The sequence below is a fragment of the Chondrus crispus genome, genomic scaffold (assembly GCF_000350225.1).
Source record: "Chondrus crispus Stackhouse genomic scaffold, scaffold_9, whole genome shotgun sequence".
Lineage (NCBI taxonomy): Eukaryota > Rhodophyta > Florideophyceae > Gigartinales > Gigartinaceae > Chondrus > Chondrus crispus.
The window spans coordinates 516,339-535,663 of NW_005178873.1; the positions used below are offsets into that span (position 1 = coordinate 516,339).

General features: G+C 53.1%; 8 protein-coding genes; 6 read left to right on the top strand and 2 right to left on the bottom strand.

The window, feature by feature from the left end:
• The first annotated feature begins 1,595 nt into the window (after window positions 1-1,595).
• On the top strand, window positions 1,596-2,087 carry CHC_T00007962001 (hypothetical protein). Its single transcript, XM_005712280.1, has one exon. The coding sequence runs from the start codon at window positions 1,596-1,598 to the stop codon at window positions 2,085-2,087; it is 492 nt and encodes a 163-aa protein (XP_005712337.1).
• A 274-nt stretch (window positions 2,088-2,361) lies between these two features.
• Window positions 2,362-4,451, top strand: CHC_T00009481001 (Mitogen-activated protein kinase 14-2, MPK14-2). XM_005712281.1 is given in 2 exon segments: window positions 2,362-3,753; window positions 3,754-4,451. The coding sequence occupies 1 exon segment, from the start codon at window positions 2,362-2,364 to the stop codon at window positions 3,751-3,753; it is 1,392 nt and encodes a 463-aa protein (XP_005712338.1). The 3' UTR covers window positions 3,754-4,451.
• A 315-nt stretch (window positions 4,452-4,766) lies between these two features.
• CHC_T00007963001 (hypothetical protein) lies at window positions 4,767-5,676 on the top strand. XM_005712282.1 is given in 2 exon segments: window positions 4,767-5,321; window positions 5,322-5,676. The coding sequence occupies 1 exon segment, from the start codon at window positions 4,767-4,769 to the stop codon at window positions 5,319-5,321; it is 555 nt and encodes a 184-aa protein (XP_005712339.1). The 3' UTR covers window positions 5,322-5,676.
• Window positions 5,677-5,702: 26 nt separating this feature from the next.
• Window positions 5,703-9,375, bottom strand: CHC_T00007964001 (hypothetical protein). XM_005712283.1 is given in 2 exon segments: window positions 5,703-5,802; window positions 5,803-9,375. 1 exon segment carries the CDS (start codon window positions 9,373-9,375, stop codon window positions 5,803-5,805), a length of 3,573 nt encoding a protein of 1,190 aa, XP_005712340.1. The 3' UTR covers window positions 5,703-5,802.
• A 4,975-nt stretch (window positions 9,376-14,350) lies between these two features.
• Window positions 14,351-14,551, top strand: CHC_T00007965001 (hypothetical protein). Its single transcript, XM_005712284.1, has one exon. The coding sequence runs from the start codon at window positions 14,351-14,353 to the stop codon at window positions 14,549-14,551; it is 201 nt and encodes a 66-aa protein (XP_005712341.1).
• Window positions 14,552-14,949: 398 nt separating this feature from the next.
• Window positions 14,950-15,462, top strand: CHC_T00007966001 (hypothetical protein). Its single transcript, XM_005712285.1, has 2 exons — window positions 14,950-15,073; window positions 15,371-15,462. Exons 1-2 carry the CDS (start codon window positions 14,950-14,952, stop codon window positions 15,460-15,462), a joined length of 216 nt encoding a protein of 71 aa, XP_005712342.1.
• A 3-nt stretch (window positions 15,463-15,465) lies between these two features.
• Window positions 15,466-16,751, bottom strand: CHC_T00007967001 (hypothetical protein). The gene is made up of 3 exons (XM_005712286.1): window positions 16,690-16,751; window positions 15,798-16,214; window positions 15,466-15,490 (listed from the first exon to the last, which is right to left on the bottom strand). Exons 1-3 carry the CDS (start codon window positions 16,749-16,751, stop codon window positions 15,466-15,468), a joined length of 504 nt encoding a protein of 167 aa, XP_005712343.1.
• A 2-nt stretch (window positions 16,752-16,753) lies between these two features.
• CHC_T00007968001 (hypothetical protein) lies at window positions 16,754-16,897 on the top strand. Its single transcript, XM_005712287.1, has one exon. It carries the CDS (start codon window positions 16,754-16,756, stop codon window positions 16,895-16,897), a length of 144 nt encoding a protein of 47 aa, XP_005712344.1.
• Window positions 16,898-19,325: the final 2,428 nt, after the last annotated feature.

Below are 19,325 nucleotides of genomic sequence, written 5' to 3' on the forward strand. Positions count from 1 at the left end.
GAGTAGATTCGGAGTCATGCTTCCGAAGGCTCGGGTGGTTGATAGGTGTAGAAATGGAGAAATTGCTGCCGCTTGAGGATCCAGAGCCAAAGTTCATGGTGAAACGAATAATGCAACCAATTCCTTAATAGATATAGAGAAAGGTCGATTCTCAAAGATGAAATTCTGACCGTAGTGATCACTGTGGCCGATCTCGGTAATTCGAATCGGTCCGGTCTCCGGTAAGCGCGTCGCACAAGCGTCACGCTTCCCAGAATGGTAAACCCCGATGATCGGTATGCGCGCCGCACAAGCGTCGCGTTTTTCAGATCGATCGGAAAGAAGAAGTTGAGAACTGTGTTTTTAAAAATGCTCTGCCCTTTTCTCTTACTAGCAATGAAGTGTGGCAGTACTTATAGGGGATGTATAGCGGTAGGTAAATGGGGCATATGCAGGATAACAGGGACTAGTAAAGACTAAGGTTGACGGTGCTTGACTCAGAAGGATGCAGCAGGAATCATCAATCTGTATATCATATTGATAGCAGAAACTTATCATCACATGGTGGGAAGATACACCCGTGCACGAGTATGGCTACATGCAGCAACCAAGCAGACATTTTTACAGTTTGGAAGTTGTCGGTAGAAACGTCTCATGGTTGCTCAAAATATTTTTGTCGCGCATTTCTGAAAGCAATTAGAAAGGACATGCAATTCTGACTAAAATCTATTCTTCCGCAACGCAGAAGGCAAGGGCAGTGGCGAGGGGCATCTTTCTCTTTCGAATTGAACAAGCACAGGTCCAGAAAACAAGTTGAACAGTACCCACATATGTACGTGTGCACTATGAGGTCACATGTCATCTGGATACAAGCGTGTCCAGCGCGCATAGATACACGTGTCATATTGCTTGGCAAAAACCAACTGCGGAAATTCTGCCTCTGGAGGGGAGGGCGATCGGCCGTCTCAAAACGTCGCCACGCCCTACGCTGTTAAGCGTCCCAACCCTGAGACAAATTTCTCCTCCTCACCTAGCGCCTAGAAGGGTAGCATCTGCGACTGTAACAACCAGTGCAAGGACTGGAAAGAATGGAAAGGGCGGCCTCTTCCGAACCGACACCTTCACAGCAGAACGGGGAAGGGTCGAGCCCCCCCCAAAGGCAGGCGACGCCGCCCCCCGGATCCAGTTCGTCGACGGGGGTACAAGAGCTGTCGCGCCTTCTGCTGGAAGGTTGGACGATGCTCGCGGAAACCTGCCCGCGGGCGCATTGCACGATGCCGCTGGCGCGGTCTCGCAGCGGGAGGGTGGTATGTTGCTCGTGCGGGTTGGACGTGGTGTCCAGGCCGGCGGCGGAGGAAGACAAGACGGAGGAAGCGGACGGGGCGGGGGAAGTGTCGCACGCGGTCGTGCCCGCGGGTCGGAGCCAGCGGGACGCGATGAGCGCGCGGCTGGGCGAGAAGCTGCTGCAGGGCTGGACGATGCTGGACGCGGCGTGCGAGAGATGCGCACTGCCTCTGCTAAGAGAGGGAAGCGGGCGAGTGGTTTGCGTCGGGTGCGAGGGCGAGGGCGGCAGGCAGCTGATGCCAAGGGTGGTCCATGTGGGGGCTAATGGCGGGATGGGACAACAAGTGACAAGGACTGGAGTCGGTGGAGGACAGCAGGTGGCAAGGGCTGGCGGGGCCGTGGGACAGCATGTAGCACGTGGCGGGGGCGCGGTGGGACAGCAGGTTGCACGGGCTGCGGGGGGAGCAGAGCGGACGTTGGAGACGGGTGTTGGGAGGGGTGGGAGTGGAGGACGGGGCGTAGGAGGTGGAAATCGAGTGGAAGGGCGGGGGCCTGTGCGGAGCTTGCCTCCTCCATCTGTGAGGCTGGGTGATGCGGCGGGGGCAGTGGGACAGGGTGAGGGGGAGGGGGACGTGCAGTGGGAGTTGGAGCTGGCCGAGATAGAGGCTGGACGGAAGTTGGGGATGCTGCGCGTGGCGCTGGGCGAGGCGGAGGACGCGGAGACGTGCCGGATTCTGGCGATGGCGATGGTGGAGCTGGTGAGGCTGGTGCGGATTGCTCGGGAGGCTCGGGCGGCGGCAGTTCGTGTGAAACGGTCGGCCTAATGTGATTGGATGGTGGGCCATCTTCGTGGGCGTGCAAGCAAGGTCTTCGTGGAAGGTGCCCAACGATGCAAAAAACAGCCGGCGCGTTACATTTATCCCAAAATTACACACCTGGCAACCTTTGTCTTCCTGCAACCTAACGGTCCTGTTTGTCTAATCACATACCCGCCCCTCCTCGTTCCCCCCCTTCTTATCCTCAGCTCCCCCAATCCCCTTTCCCCGAACCCCCCCTCCCCCCCCTCCCTTCCGGTAAAGTCCCAAACGCTTTCCGACCATGGCGGACAAGCCTCTCCTCGCAAACCGCTACTGTCTCAACCAGGTCATCGGCGAGGGCGCCTACGGTGTCGTCGCCTCCGCCCAGGATGTAGTCACGGGTGATGTCGTCGCCGTGAAGCGCATCAAGCGTGTGCTCGACACATATGCCATGGCCACTCGCATTCTCCGCGAGCTCAAGTTTCTGCGCCTCCTTCGCGGCCACAACAACGTCATCGAAGTCAAGGATATCCTTGTCCCTTCCGACCGCGAACGCTTCAACGACACTTTCGTCGTCTTCGAGCTCATGCCCTGCGACCTTTCCAGCGTCATCCGCTCCACCGCACCGCTCAACCCGGCAAATGTCAAGTACCTCATGTTCCAGCTCTTGCGCGGTATTCAGTATCTCCACACCGCCGGAGTGCTGCATCGCGATTTGAAGCCTTCCAATATTCTCGTCGACTCTAAGTGCTCGCTTAAGATATGCGACTTTGGTCTTGCTCGCGCCGCCTTTCGCGCAGAGAACGACGCTGATTTGGTCCTGTGGACAGAGTACGTTGCCACGCGCTGGTACCGCGCCCCGGAGCTCATCATGCCGCATGAGAACAATTATGGCCGCGCTATTGATGTCTGGTCAGCGGGTTGCATTTTTGCAGAGATGCTCCTACGCTCCCCGCTTCTCCCAGGCGGTGATGCCATTGATCAGCTTCGTCGCATTACCGAGTTTACCGGTACCCCTACTCTAGATGTTATTTCCAGACTCAGGAACCCAAAGGCCCAGCAGTATCTCAAGTCCGTCAAGCCCAAGCCACCCACTGACCTGAACACAATATTCGCTCCCGGCACAGATCCAGAGGCCCTCCAGCTGATTAAGGCAATGCTCGAGTTTGATCCGCAGAAAAGGATTACCGCTTACGATGCCCTTATGACAAACTACTTTAAGGAGTGGAGGGACCCGTTAGGGTTCGGACCGCGCCCGCGGGACCTCACTGAGAAGGAGTTTGACTTTGAGAAGAGGTTGGGAATGAACAAGATTGACGGCTTGGCCTATATTCGCCGTGAGTTGCTCGAAGAGATTCTGTTCTATCACCCGGAGAAACGCGACGAGCTGTATGGAAATGGGCCCAGCTACGAGGTGGAAAGCCAGGCTGCTGGCTTTGCAAAGGCCATGGACAATCAGCGTAAGGGCTTCAACGCCGCTGTGCCCGCCAAGAGCATGCCCAAGGATGCCATGAAGAACATCGTATTGTCGCAGACAGAGAGACGAAACGCCGCCATGAAGCATGGCAGGGCGCCGACGGTGCCTAGTGAGGTCATGAGGCAATACGAAAACCAGATGGACACCTCGGAAACGCCGAGACCAGGCGAGACGCCACAACAAGGTGAAAACGAGGACGCAGCGATGCAGGGCTAGTGCGTTCTACTCGCTGTTCACAGGGACACAACGAAAAAGGAACGTTATGGCAGGGTATGCATTCACGGTTGTGAGAGGGAGGAGGGGCAGGCTATCGGGGTCTAGGGATGTGACAGGAAGTCGGTGTTGTTCAACTGGGAGGGGTTGTGAACTGACGAAGGGTGGCATCTCTTATGTTCGGGCTAATTACGACTACATGGGAAGCGCGGTCCGACTTGCTTTTTTTGCTTAACCTCTGCGTTCCGGCTGCGTCGGCAGCAAGCGATGGGCAGGGGTTTGTGTGCGTTTATGAGCAACACGTGTGAATAGTCGGACTGGTGCGCAATGGACTTTCTACAAATATATGAGGACCTATGACATATGAGGAGGAGCATGAGTGAAGCCAGGGGCTTTTTTGTTCGTGATGATCGCCTGCTGAGATCTGGACTCTTTTGAGTAGGAAGCGCGTGACGCAGAGGCTGCCGAGATAGGTGTACATTTTAGGTGATTGATATGAACGTGTAAAGCATGACTCTATGTTGTGCCGTACATCTGTGGCATTTGCATTTCTTTCGTGGGCTCCAGTTCGGAGCCGGTTGAAGGACGAGGAGCGCAGGTCGTTCACTTGATCTCCACAGAGGCATCTCGCTGCCCATGTCCACATCTTGTTGTAAAGGATCAGGGCGTACTCTCCAGCACATAAAGGTGTACCCAGCATTCCACCTTCCAGTGTCCCAGCATTCCATCTTCCAATTGGTTGTGTACACTACTGTGATGTCACAGCTGTTGACAGCTGTTGACATCAACAGCTGTGGGTCATTGTTCAACTTTTGGGAGAGAGATGATCCCCTCCTTCATCAACTTCATTTCTGACGTGTGCACGGCACAACTTACGGTACACGCTGTACACGCGTAGCAGGTGCTTTGAAACCTTGCTGTGATGCATATGCATCACCTACCTCCTCGACCGCAGTATGCCTTCTTTTGTCATCTCCTCCGTTTACGTCCGGTACAGCAACACGATCCCGTCCACCATGTTTCGTCTCGCTGTCTCCCGTCTCCCGGCGCACCTGCGTTCCCGCTCCATCTGCGCACCCGCGTCTGCAGAAGCCTCCGTGTCTGCAGAAGGCTCCAAGCCCTGCGGCTCGGACGTTGACGATCTATACGCCACCGTCCTTTCCGAAGTCCCCACCCACGGTTTCACGCCGCAAGCCATCACCGCCGCCGTGCACGCTCTCGGATGGTCTCCCGCGGCTGCGCGCATGTTCCCGCGCGGTCCGCTCGACGTCGTCGACCGGCTCGTCGCGACCAGCAACCGCACGTTGGCCGCCGTGCTCGCGGAGAAAGAGATGTCGGATGATCCCGTGGAGAGGTTCGCTTTTGCTGCCAGGACGAGACTCCAGATGATGGATAAATTTCACCCACATTGGAGTAAGGCTCTCGCACTCCACCATTCCCCCACGAATGCGGGAAATGCTGCCCGGCAGGCGGCTATGCTCGTCGATGAGATGGCGCACTTTGCGGGATACTCGAACCCGGATGTACGTTTTTGCATGGTTTGGACAAGCAGCTCACATTTGTCTGCCTAGGTAACAAAGTTGCTTAGGAAGTAGCTGCTTTCGCTCTTGTAACTGGGGTGGGTTCTGACGAATTGACGTTTTGTGTATGTTCTCTTCCATTGATGCAGTTTTCGTGGTACACTGATCGCGCAGTTCTAGGTGTGACATACCATGCGACGCAGCTGTACTGGATCACAGACAAGTCGCGGGAGAAAGATGACACCTGGGCCTTTCTAGACAGGCATCTGCGAGACTCTCACACCGCTCGCAAACAGGCTTCGGACGCGTACAAGGGTCTCATGAATCTGTCTGATGCCACCGCAAGTACTCTCTCCACGCTCATTCGGTCAACACGCAGAAGCTATTAAACTAACTTAACTCAAAACCCTTCACGTGAGTCATCCCAGGAAGTCATACGCTGCTCAACGCGGCAGTCGTCTTCGAGACCGATGCCCGGAAAGTTAGATCCTTGTTAGTAGAAAATTAATCATGGTGCATTATGTGCAGTACTCTAACGTCTACGTCGCAACTCGTATACATTTGTTGACACTCGCCTCGTCTTACTTGGACGGTTCTGCCCAATCTCTGACAGGCAAGCACGACCTCGCTTTTTCCCAGTATGCGGTGTCACAGGTGGTTTACGACCAGATGCTGCCCGCGCGGACGGACTCTGCCCAATTGGATACTTGCGAGGTCGTCCGCGTTTTCTTTTCACAGGCTGCTCCGGCGTCGAGAGCCCTGGCTCATCTACACAGGGTGATGCCTTGGACTCCTTTTCGGGTGACCGCGGTGACCTTGAGGGCGAGACTGTGACAAGAGGTTTCTCGACCTCACGAAGACGCTCACTTAATCTGGACGATTTTCTAGTTGGTGTGAACAGTACGTCTTGAGATTCTGGACGCCTTGGTTCTGCGCGAGTTGGAGTATCTTGGTCTTCACTTGTTTCTTCTAATTCATAGTCTTTGTCCTCGTCGTCCTCTGCAACTGGGGTCGACGGTACGGATGACTTTTCCGAACTCTCTGCCTCGCTTGGGACCAAATTCAGCCTCAACCTTAACCCACCCGGGCGCAATCCTTTTCCATCAGATACTACAGAGACTTTTCGCCCACTCGCGCCTCGCCTGTGTCTCGGTCTACGAATTACTGGACCGTCTGTGACCTTGGACACTTGCGCATCTCTCCGAGCCTTCGCCGATTTCCGCGGCCTTCCACGTCTCGGCTTCGCCAGCACTTCAGATTCACCGCTTGTAGACGCAATTTCAATGACCTCTACTGCTGAAGCTATTTTCTCTGGGCCCTGTTTGGGTACGTCATTTCCGTCACCTCCATCCAAAACTTCCTCAGTGACTTCAAGCTTAGGTACCCGTACAACATTATCATCGTCTGGGTTGCGATGAAGCTGCGCTGCAAGATCCCTTGACCTAAGCGCAGAGATATTTCTCCCTGTTTTGTCTCCTTGCCCGTCAATAGTTGGAATCACTTCTTCTACTTCATCGTCTTTGTGCTTTTCGTGTGGTGCGGTCGGGCCTGTTCCAGATCTCGTTCCTTCCAGCACAGTTTTCTCTTCTTGCAAGGACTGCGTATTCGTTGCGATCACCGCTTCGTCAGTCTTATTCTTCGTCCATAATTTCTCATCAACAAGACGTCGCGAGGAGCGCCGTATGCTGCTCGGTCTTCTCCCTCGTTTTCTGGCTGGTGTCACTATTGCGCTGTTATGACCTGGTTGGGTTTCCTTCGTCGCAGCGGACAGTTGCGCAGACCCACCATCTAAGCGATGCTCACCTTGATTCAACCCATCACCGGTGGAGGAGGGTAGGTGAGTAGTTGTGAAGTTGCTGACATCCAGCCTGCGTGCCACAGACTTCTCAACTTGGGGAGGCTTAAGTTGAAGTCTCACTGTCGTGGAGTGCGGACGACTTAGTGCCACACCATCTCCTAGTTCTTTTCTGAGTTTGTCTTCGACCTTTACGCACTGGACGTTTGTCTCAACTTCTTCTTCCTGCTTTTTTTCTTCCCGGTTGAATTCCGGTGCACCGCAATACGTCAAGTGCATCTGGATCTCCTGGCTCATAGCCTCATGTTGTTTAATCTCCACCTGAGCGACTGTGGAATCAGCTGGAAGCGTCGCATGACATACCCTGCCTACGCTGTCGCTGTTCGGCGTGACGTTAAGGATTTTGATTTGATGCCGAGAACCGCTAATGATGTGATCTTCCCGTGTTCCTGTTCGTGTGATGCTAGTCGTGACTGTGAGCCCCGCAGTGACTGGGACACTAGCAATGGCCACCGTCTCGACTGATTTACTACCGCTCTTGCAGGCAGTTGACGAAAATGCACCAGCTCTCAAGGCGAATTCGGGGACATTGGAGCTCAAGTTCTTGCTCTGTTCCATGCGCTCTTTTTCTGAGAGAAGTTGCTCCGATACGCGTAACATTGCGTCTCGTTGCTTCAGGAAATCCATCGGCAGCATTCTGAGGGCCGAACAGAGCGTCTTTTCGGGTTCTGTCAAGGCTGATACGCCCTCTTCTCTATCCACTCGCATAGCGCTGACTTGTGGATACTTACTCCTTGCGAGCACTTTTGCCTCTCGCGTGCGCCGAAGCCTCGCCGTCTTGGATTCTTTTGGACTGCCCGGAGTCGCATATGGACTCGCAGCCACACCTACAGGCGAGCCCTTCTCGGTGGAGCCAGCCGGCGTCCCATTAGTATTCAAAGCCGGAGTGGATGGTGTGCTTTCCCTATTCTGGCCTGGGTCGATGCCTTGAAGGCGGGTTTCGGCACAAACAAGTGCAGGAGACGGAGTTGCTTTTGTGCGTCCGAGACTCTTCTTGTCAGCCGCGTCGCGTTCCTTGCGGTCAATCAAGCCAAGTTCGGCGGTACGTCTCCTCGCATCGATCTCATAGATATCGATCTCGGCTTTTGTGCGCAAACCGTTTTCTTTGCCACTCGCATGTAGATACATATCCTTTGCCAGACGATATTCAAACATAACGCTGTCGTAAAACGCGGAAAACTTGAGAGGATCCAGTATCCTCTTAAACGCGTGCAATCTCGCACTAAGTTCTTTTTCATCGCGAGTGTGACGGCGGTCAACAGCCTTAAGGTTTGAAAAGTCAAGCAAGTTACGGTCAAAAATAATCTTCTTGACGGCCTCCCTTACCTGTAAGCGGTGATCATAGATCTCCAAGAGCCTACTCTTAAGTGCGACAACTTCATCATCATCATCCTCCGCAATCGCTAAGTCGGCAATCAGGGTCTCAGCCTGGTCATCAAATTCAACATCAAAATCCTGTCGCTGCCATGAGAAGCCCTGCAGCGCGCCTTCAGCGGGTTGGTTTGGGTGATCAGGGTCGTCGTTCTTCTTCAGCAATGAGCGTCCATCCTTTGGTGAATTGTGGACTTGACCGGGCGGGGGCGCGGGGATAGAGTGTGCCGACGCGGCCGGATCGTGCTCCGTGGGGGTGACGCGCTTGCCCTTCGGTGTGAACTTTTGCTTGCCCTTAGGGCGCCCCCTACCCTTTCCTTTCGACTTTCCTTTGGACGTGACAAAAGAAGAGGCGACAGGGAATGTGGTATGACTGTTCTGAATCGCAGGCGAAGACGGCGCGGCTTGCATGACGACGGTCTCTTCCTGGACTTGTTGGGGGGCGGTGAGGGCTTCGTCCGAGGGTAGCGGGGCAGTTTTGGAGTGCAAATAAACGTCATTGTAGTGCATTTCGCACTTGTAAAGGGTCTTCGTGCATACGTAGTCGGCGACTTTCTTCCACTGGTTGAGGCCAAAGGTCAAGCAAGCCTGTAGCAAGCGAGTCTCCTCCTGCGCAGACCATTCGGGGGTATACACAGGTAATTCGAGCTTCTCGACGACTCTGTAGGGATGATTTGTGCGATGCGGGGCGACGGCGCATGCGCCAACGACGAAGCAGTCGATGCAGAGCGGGAGTCTGTCGCATAGGGGAAAGGCGCACTCGACGTAGGCGATGTCGTGCAGCAGATGACGGAAGCAATGAGCGCATTGCGGCCCTGGCGTTACCGTGGTGGTCAGGGTTTGCGCCGCCATGGCGGACGCGCGCCGCGACGGTCGCATGATGAGGTGAGGGTGACGGCGGGGCAGGGGGGTGTGTGTCTGGGGAAGCGAGGTACGGGGGAAAGGGGATGGTGACACACGTGTAAGTACGTACTTAACGGGCGGGGCGGGGCGGGGCGGAGCGGAGCGGAGCGGAGCGGGAGAGAATGGATGGGCTGCTGGTCGGGTGCAGAGCAAGTGGCACACGCAGGACACCTGTACACGTGTACACCAGTTTACCGTTTGCTCCCCTTTCGGTGCTGTACGACAGCGCCGCATCCGCAGCTGTTTACAGCCGACATGGCGGACTCGCATTCCACGAGAGCTTTGCAGAATCGGTCATGGTGTAAACAAGTCCCCTGTATCTTATGTAAGCACACGGTATGTTGACTGACGCGCTCGAGACAGAATGCATAATTCTCCTTGGTTTTCCACCGCACGCTGCAACCATTGTCGAGAGGCAGGGGAGAGATGGCGCTACGTCCGCAGAAGCATGACGACAAAGAGAGGAGGGAACTGCTCTTCGGCGCGCAGCAGAGAAGACCGCCGCCGGGGGGCCGCAATGTGTCCTCGGCAGCAGACAAGGAGGCCATGGAGACGGGCAATAATGCCAACGTCGATGGGCTTCGGGGTCGCGTAGGAGAAATGAGACATGTACGTACACGCGCGTTTTCGGTGAGGTTTCAGTCAGGTTTCCGTGAGGCTGGAGAGATGGACGCGGAACGGTGAAGACAGCCGAGACAAGATCTCTGACTTGCCGACGCTTCCGTTTTGCTGCGTGAAACGCGAATAGCTTGCGATTGATCTGGGGACAGAGGTGAGAGACCAGAATGCTATGCTGGACGGTATGCAGGGGACGTTTGAGAATGCTGGTGACGCCATCACGCGAAGCATAGCTGAGGTGCGAAGACTGGCTACAAGTGGAAGCGCAGGACACATGTGTATTCTTGCCACCTTCGCGTTTGTGTTTTTTATTCTCATCTATCTGCTGTTGCGGTGATCGGTGTGGGGGAGCGAGATTGTCCAACGCTGCACGAAACCACGCCAAGCAAATCGCAACTCGAAGATATGCAGTGCATGTGCGGACACGGAGGGCGCGGGGGCGTGACGTGACGAGGCGGCGTGTGTATAGAAGCGGGGGAGGCGGCGTAAATCTTAAGGCTGCCGCTTCATTAAAAATCGCTGTGTGGAAAAGTTGTCCAAATCGCAAGCGATCCTCCCCTCACGGACACCTGTCCGGCGGCGATTGGTTGCGCAAAAAATATCTCTGCAGACAGAACGTCGGGCCTCGGGCCTCGCTCTGCGCTACACTCTGTTCGCACATGTATCTCCCACCTTTAGCCGCCTGTTTTCCCAGTGGGTGCCGCTTCCCACCCCCTCCAGGAGGCGAATCCAATACCTTTGGGGCCATCTGCGCACCACCCATACTGCACTAACTTCCTTTTAGGCCAATGGCCACCCGCCTCCCTCCACAGCCGACCCCTTCCTTCCCGACCCCCTCACCCACCCTCCGATTTGTCCATCCCGACATCGCCCGCCCTTCTTTTCTTTTCTTTCCGCTGGGCACGCTTCCTCTATCCCCACTACCCGACACCCAAACATATTGTAATCACCATGGACTCCGAATCTCGCCGCCGCTCCGTCAAGGTCGTCCGCGTCCTTTGCGATGGCTGCGAGCGAGCCAGCGCCGTATCCTACTGCAACGAGTGTAACGAGACCGCTTGCCATGCTTGCGTCGAACAACTCCACGTCCGCGGCAGGCGCCAGTCCAAGAGGTCGCCGCCGCGTTCGTGCAAAGGCCGCGCCATGAGGGATCTCCAAAAGACCGTGGGCGTACTCGCTCTCTGCAAAATGTGCCGTGCCCGTCCAGCATATGTAAGCATACTCTACAGAACGAACAAATGACACCACCACTAGCGAACACACACACACACACACACGTACACACACAAACACACACACACACACACACAAACCCCGCTCCACCATGCTGACACGACGCCAATCCGACTGCCTGCTTGTTTCTTTTTCGTTGTCCTGTCTCGACATGTAGCGCTATAACAATGCGGAAGTTTATCCGCTGTGCAACGAGTGTCGGCATTCTTACTCCAAGTCTGCTTCCGCACCAGCACAAGACATTGTCAAACGCGCCATTGCGGATGACTTGAGCAGGTCGTCTAAGCCATCCAGCATGTCACATGCTGGGGCAGGGACAGGAGCGTCGGGCTCGTCCCGGCGTCGTCCAAAACACTCATCACACCACAGCTCACACGGGCACCACAAGAGCAGGCGAGAGCGCAGAAATGGTGAAGACGAGAGTACTGGTGATGATATGGGATCAGTGTTCAGCAGGGAGAGCTCTGCAGAGTGAGAGACAGGGCTTACTGACGTGTGCGTGTGTGCTTTTCACTATCGTTTGGTGCAGGGTGCTAAAGATGCCGAACGATATTATGTAGTAGCGTTGGTTGTGGGGCGTGGGGCGTAGAGGGATTGTCTACGGGGGCCAGGACGGGTTTGTCGTATATTGGTGCGGCTGTGTGCGAAGTGGTAGCACGCACTCTACTCTAGTGCAGCGTCCCCACGCCCCCGCGGCCATGTTTTTTTTTTTTTTCCTGGCCTCTCCACATATAGTATGCAAGAGGGGCTTCATCCTGTGAGGCAAGGAGCGCTGTGCTTTCCGGCTTCGGATTAATAGTTTTTCCACATGCAGAATGAAAGAGACAGCACGGCTGCCGTTTCACCGATGACACGATCACGTGAAAAGCCTCTTCACCTGTGCTCCGGAGGCGGAACTTGCTGCGTGTAGAGATACAGGCGAAAGGAAGAGGCGGAACTAGTTGCCGGTAGAGATGCAATCGCCATTTGTCATACTAGCTGTTTGTTCGCCAGGCCAAAAAAAAAACAGCACGGCCAATGAAGTGGGCCAGACGCTGATCCGGTGCGTGCTGCGCAACGTGATGCGATCCACACATATGCGATCCACACAAAATAGTGGGTTTACTGTACGCATAACGAATTCTGCAATGATTTGTCCAAAAATTTGCAATGCGTATTACAAGTGTAAATCAAAACAGAATTCTGAAGCACAGCCGAAATAGAATAGCTTTATTTGAAGACATACAAGGGGTCACCCTATCTTTGGGACAACAAGAATGTTTTAAAGAAGAAATAACTTCCCGTAACCTGTTGTGACTGGTGGGTTATCTTCGAAAATGAACCCTCCGACCTTGTCAGTCTCTCTGTAAAGCGTTCCCTCTATATGTGCAAGCTCTAGGAGCTTGCACATATGGGTACTGTACAGTGTGTCAGATTGTGACGCTGAACTGACCCTTTCCATCATTCATGCTCCACCGGCGGAACTCAGGCACGGCTTGGGCTTTTAGACAGACTACCCTTCCCGCTCAACCTCAGAGCTTTACAGTTATTGGCATTGAAAACCCACACTCTCGCCTTGCCACAGCAATTCCACTAGCGAGCCACATTTGCCTTCCCCATGCCCGACCTCCTTGCACAAATCGCAGCCTTCTACTTGAGGTCTTCTTCTAAAGGCACGATTGATTTTGCTCGCGTTGCTCCAAACGAAGTGACAAGCAGGTCCCCACCGACTGCATTTGTCGATTTAATCCCCTTGTCATCATCTTCTTTCTCTGAGTCCTCTTTTTCAGCCTCGTAAGTGGCTTTTTTCGACAAGCCTAGTAGCTCCGGTACTACAGCTGATGTAGCCCCCTCCGACCCATATACATTGACATCAGTTCCCCCCGGTCGGCGGACGCCACTTGGGGCTTCAAACAGTCTCAACATGCGTTCTTCGGCACCCGACACGTATTTTCTACCCTCTTTATCGCAGAATTGCACGGCAAACAAGGCATATCTATGAACTTGCGGTCTCGCCCATTCAACAAAACGATGGCATCCGTCCTCTTCCACTTCTGCGATAATCCGTGCCGTCTTATCTAATCCGTGCCGTCTTATCTTCGCTGCAGGTGAGGAGGTACCTTCCTTGTGGTTCCCAAGCTGGATCCGCAACCATATCAAAGTGCCCACTGGGTGCTGACTTTGCAAGGAACTCGACGTTGCTATCTGTAAGTGACTTTGCCCGCCAGCAGTGCAAAGCACCAGCAAAATTATGTCCAAGGACCTCATCGCACTTCGCATTGACAAAGGACGCTCCGAAGAATCCTAAAGCATGAGCAGAGCTTCCACCTAGCAGTCCAAAACGTCCAAAAAGGTCGGGACGCTATGTTGAGCATGGCAGTCCTGCTGAGGGACGGGGGGAACGGGGTTGCGAGGGATGCCGCGCGGGCCTCGAGGCAGTTCCAGGACGCGATGGCGGGGCGCAATGAAGACGTAGTGGAGCAGTTTCTCGGGAAACTGGTGCGGGAGGGAGTCAGGCTTGGTCGGGCGTAATGGGGGACACGGGACACGAACCACTGGGACTCTTGCGCCATAGCTGCTTCGAAAGTGTTGTATGAAGTCACGCAGCAACGCTGGCGCGTTGGTCGACCCACACGACCCACGCTGCTTTCCCTCTTACGTACACCAGGCCCGTTCATTCCCCTTTCTCATAAACAGGTCTTGTGTCTTGTCGTCAAAAGCTCCATTTCGTTCCTCAATAACCGGTCGCCCCCTCAAAAAACGCGTTACGAAACCCTTAGCTAAACATGATGTCTACCAGCCCGTCCCGTCATGGTCTACCGCAAACACGTTGTGCCCTCGCGTGGTCTCAGCCTTGGGGCGCACTTCCGGCAGCTCGAAATTGCAAAACACCTCGCTCCCAACCTTGCGGAGGATAAAATCCGGTACACAAAACGCCGCCTCCACGACGTCACACAAGCTCACAAGGGACGAACTCGTCTTTTTTCACGACCTCCGCGGAAAGCCCATGCTGTGCGTGCCGCTCGGCAACCCATAATGTTCCGATAAAATGTACAAAGCGCCTCCCTTGTTCATCAGCATTATTTGCTGATGCGTATTTGCGAGAGGGTTAGGAGCTGCAATGCGCTACTTTGTCCAACTGATACCAACGTTAGTGGACATGGCGAAACAGCTAGATAGATACAATCAGCCCATATTCATGGTGCATGGTGACTTTGCAAGACGAAACATAGGATGCAAAGAATATGATGGTATAAAGCAAAAACATGTTACTCCTCGACTGGTAGTTCGGGGCCATCTTACACCCATTTTTCGACATTGAAGAAAGAAATATTGAGTGGGGGGAGTCGGTCGACGTATATTTCAGCTTGTGGGATGAGTATGCATTCCTACAAGAGGCACGAGAAGCGTACAAGTTGTCGAAAGGAATGGGACATTTGTTGAAGTTGCGGGGAGCGATGGCGTGCGTTCGAAAAGCAACAGTACAGAATATGTTTGGACATTCAGTGCATGCTGTATATTATGGTAACTGTGTCATGGCGATTAAAAGACAATTTGAAGAGCGGCAACCATGGAAGGTGCAAGACAAAGCGTGAAGTATCCCCTCAGATGAAAATTTCGTGTTGAAATGGACGTGCTTAGAAGCGAGAATTGTCAGCTGTAACCACACTTAAACATCGTGGTCGTCCATCGGAGCACGGTCGCGAGGGGAGAGACTGAATGAATGCATCTCTTAGCGACAAGACACATGACCTGTTTAGAAAAAAGGGGAAAGAACGGGGCTCATACGAGGACAACGGTCCAATAGGCATAACAGTAAGTAGGTCGACTAGCCCTCGTATTTGTACATGGTGGACACTTTTCCTGTTGCTTGAGAATGTCCGCGTCTATTGTCGTCAACTCTCCGTCCTCCGACTCCCACCTGCCTCTTACCCTTCCTATGGCCGTTCGGACTTCGACCGCAGCCTCGAGTCACAGCAATGCATGTTTTCGCACGAGCGCCCTGGGAGGGCCCTGGACGGAAAACCAGGCGAAAAGTTTTACCAAAATTACAGTATTACATCAAAAATTTCCCAATGTCCCGCCCGCCGCCGCTCACTGTTTGGGCGGGAGCAAAGGGATTGGGTCTGTGGCGCGGGAGTGACACCGGTCCTCACTTTTTATCGCCACCTTCCATTTTCGAGCAGGCCATACTGCTTTCGAGCAGTATGCCTGATTCATTCGCTGTCTTAGGGCTCACAGGCCCGGCTTCGTAAGCCACCTTTGTCACGAAATGTCGCACTGAGCGACAAAGGATCTGTGAGGAAAAAAAACGCTGGCAAACCAATTGCTCGCTGCGAACACCACTCAGCATGCAGGTATCATTGGCCTGAAAGACCGGCAAATTCACGGAAAGTCGTCGCAGGATAATCGATCGCTCCAAAGTGAATTCGGAACGCTTTCCAGCTTCATATCAACATCGCCCGGTGCGCACGTAGGAGCTCCAGCACTGCAGGATGCCTGCGTCCGGAAGATTATGGTTAGCAGGGTATTAACCAAGGTGCCCGTAGGGCGTGACACCCGTGCACATCGTTTGGGTTTGCCAGGTCTCTTTGCAGCTCAATGAGCACTGGTATATGAAGCTAGCGAGCCTCTCGATTTCACGTTGGAGCAACCCCATGTGCTGCAACGAATTTCCGTTTTTTTGATTGTCTTTCAGCTCCGTGATGTCAGTCTGCGCAGTCGTGGTCGCAGCGAGAATTTTGTTTTCTTTTCTTGGAAGAAGTGTCAGGGGCCTGGGAAGCGTGCTTTCGCATAAGATGAGGAGCCGAAAAACAATTTGCGGAGAGATGCCAGTGTATGGGAACTCGTCTCTGCGTTCCACAGTGCATGTAACTCGAGATGTTCTGAAGTCCAGTGTGGAGAGCGTTAGCGAGAATGGCGTTTGTGTTCGCTTTGAAAGGTACATTGGAGTCAAGGTGTTAGGAAGATACGAAACCAGAGGCCTATGTTTTTGGTAGGGGGTTGCCAATCGATCGACGGAGGGTCAACGGAGAGTTACTCGAAATAAAGGATAGGTTTGTATTGACAGAAGAACGTGCATTGCGAAAAGGACAGTGTGGGGTTACACATGCATGATCTTACGCGGTACAGGAGACGCACAAGGAGGAAGTTGCAACGCAACGTTGTGGTGAAAGAAGTTGACGGAAGTTTGCAGCCCAGGAGAAGGTTAGCTTGCATCTACTGAGCACCAGGACGGAGAGCGTAAATGCAAGGGAAGACGACAGCCGTGCGGTTTTTCGGTCGAACGAGAAGAGCGCGCAAGTGTGGAACATACAGATAGTGACCGAAGTTTAGGTGGAGAACGAAAAGGGCTGGCAAGACATCACAACCAGATTTCAGATTCCTGCTTTACGGATGTTGCGGAATTGGATCGCACCTGGCGTGCGAGTGATAGGACTGTGCTTTCGGGAACGTTACTGTAGTTCGCGCGAATCGCAGTCTGGTGCGCGCTGCTTTCGCAAAAGCGATGCCATTGCCATCAATGAGTATATCCCTAATGCCAGCCGCCCATGATCAGTACACTGATCATGGATCTTTCACCCAACAAAGGTTCGATCCATGTTTGAGCGTCAGTCACGAAACTTGGTTCAGGGGTAGAAGACCCCGATATCAACCATTCTGCTGAGTCTCAAGAGCCAAACACTACTGGTGTGGAAGATAGAGGGCCTCTAATTTCGGGTTCTCAGCCAAGAAAAAGACACCCAAAATAAACCCATGATCGGTGTAGTGATCAGCAGCACGGTCCGAAGAAGGACAAAATAGACCAACTGCAGCCCTTAAGGGTATTGTTTACCTATGTTCATGCCCTTTGGCTTCTTTGACGACGATAACTCCGTCGAGAAGTGCGTCGTGTTCGCCGCGCGGTGCTGCTCCGTAGAGTGCTACTCTCAAGAATGCGTCTTCTAGTCCTCGGAGACTCTGAAGAGCTACCCGAATCGTTCCGGGCTCGGCGATTTGGGGTCACATTTTGCGGAGCGGACCCATTTGAGTTTGCTCTGTTTCGAGATTGGGATGGGGCAGTAGTGGTCCGCGTCACTAGATCTGTGGCCAAATGCCACACCGACTAACAGCTTTTTCTTAAACCAGGGTACACACTCTCATGCAAATGTGCACATTATAAAGATTTCATTTGTGTGAAGAACGATGTCCTCTCTAGCCCCCTGCGTTTTGTCCGCAAAGCGCGCAATACAAAGCTTGGGCTGCTTTTTCGGCTGATGCCATTGGACTGATAGCCTAAGACGCACACCGTCAGGGGCATTAAAAATATAAGTCTGTTGCTTTGACGGTTTACAGCCAAGTTTCTTAATCGCTTTGCATCTTCTGAAGTAGTTTCGCCTAGCTCTTGATCCTCGCTTTGGTTTCTCCTCTCCTGAATCGCATCTACATACGAAAGCAGTTCAATAGCTACATCATGACTAAAATCAGCCATCGCCTGGACCTTATTAAGCGCGTTTCTGTATGACTCTAAAGACCGAAAGGAAGCTCTGTCTTCGAGAAGATCCCGTCTCTGAAAAATTACCCAGGCTATAAATCCATTAATGTACAACGTCTTGATAGTCTTGCAAATCAACTTCTGCTCCCACTTTAAATTTTATGTTGATAAGCGTAACATTTCTCTTGCCTGCGTACCACTATCTACTCTTCCTTTTGTCTTAGAGTATAGGATTTGAGAAAATTGCTTTAAAAGCTTTAGGGGAGAGAAGGGACCCTTTCCTTTCACATATTCGTTGACAGCGCGCCAAAATGAGTACCTTGACTTGAGTGTAGATAATAGTTCCGCATCAGCAAAGGTTGGAGGCGCCGCCTCTGCACCATCCAAATGTGCCCACGTTACGAAGAAATCCTATTTCGCCGGCTGCACCTCCTTAGAGGTCTCCGCAATTTTTTGTGAGCATTTCGCAACGACAGTGTAAAGAATACCCGTTTCTGCTGCAACACTGTATGTGACAAACTGGACCCCAGTCACCAAGAATTGGTGAAGCATCTGCCCTATGCGCTTTGCTGGAACGAACTGGCGAAACCTTTCGTCCCCAGCGTCACAGCTAATGATTTTAGCAGCATCCAACGTTAGAGCAGGGTATACAGTTCCTGGTGCAACCGTAGTCTTAATCTCAGCAGAAGAAAGATTTAAAATTTGTTCTCCGAAGGCCATGCCACTGTTTGCATTGTCGGACGCCCTCCACGCATCATGTTCCAGCTCATCCACATCAATGAGGGCCAAGGCGTTCGGGGAGCACGCCAACCAGTCCTTACCTTTAATCCCCAACATTCCACACTCATACACCACTTGTAAAAACAGCATCCGTTCCATTGCTTTGAGGACCGCCCCCTCATTTGCTGATCCTCTCATCATCGGTTCTGTGGATACCTTTCCACTTAACCACCCGTCTCAAAAATCTTCAACCACTGCGCTGTCGTGCGTTCTTCCACTTCCCTTTCTGTTTGCATTCCTAAAAATGCTCGCACAAGTCCACTTTTCATCAGTATCTTTCCAGCGTTTGTATCCGTTATGCGAAACTGCCTGACAACAAACCAGTCGGCGCATCTTTGCCCCCCTGATAAAACAGTACACATCTTTAGGACCTCACCTTCGAGGAAGTCTTTTTGATCCTGCGAGGTCGACGGAGGACGCACAACAGCTCCAAGATTTTCACGCTTATTAAACAAAACCTCGTTCAAAATGCAGCCTTTCGGTACCGCAATCCATATTCTCAGATTGTCATTAATTAAACTAGGTACATTGGAAAGGAACCTGATGAATTTGGCAAACTTGTCTCTCCCATGCTCGCGAATGGCAATGGCAGTTATCTTGTCATTACCGACTGCACGGGAGCCGTCTCGTCTCACGCGCTTCGTCGCAAAAAAGCATGCCGGACCTAAATTAGGGTAGTCATCTACAACAAAGCCCGTCGCCTGTCATTATGCATCGGGGGCAGTGCTGATGAGCTCCCCTGTCCTTCCTGGTTTGCCAGAGACCTCTTGCGCTTCATTTTCCCTGATTCCGTTGTTGTTGTTACCATTTGTATGTGCGTCGTTGCCATTTACGGTACTTG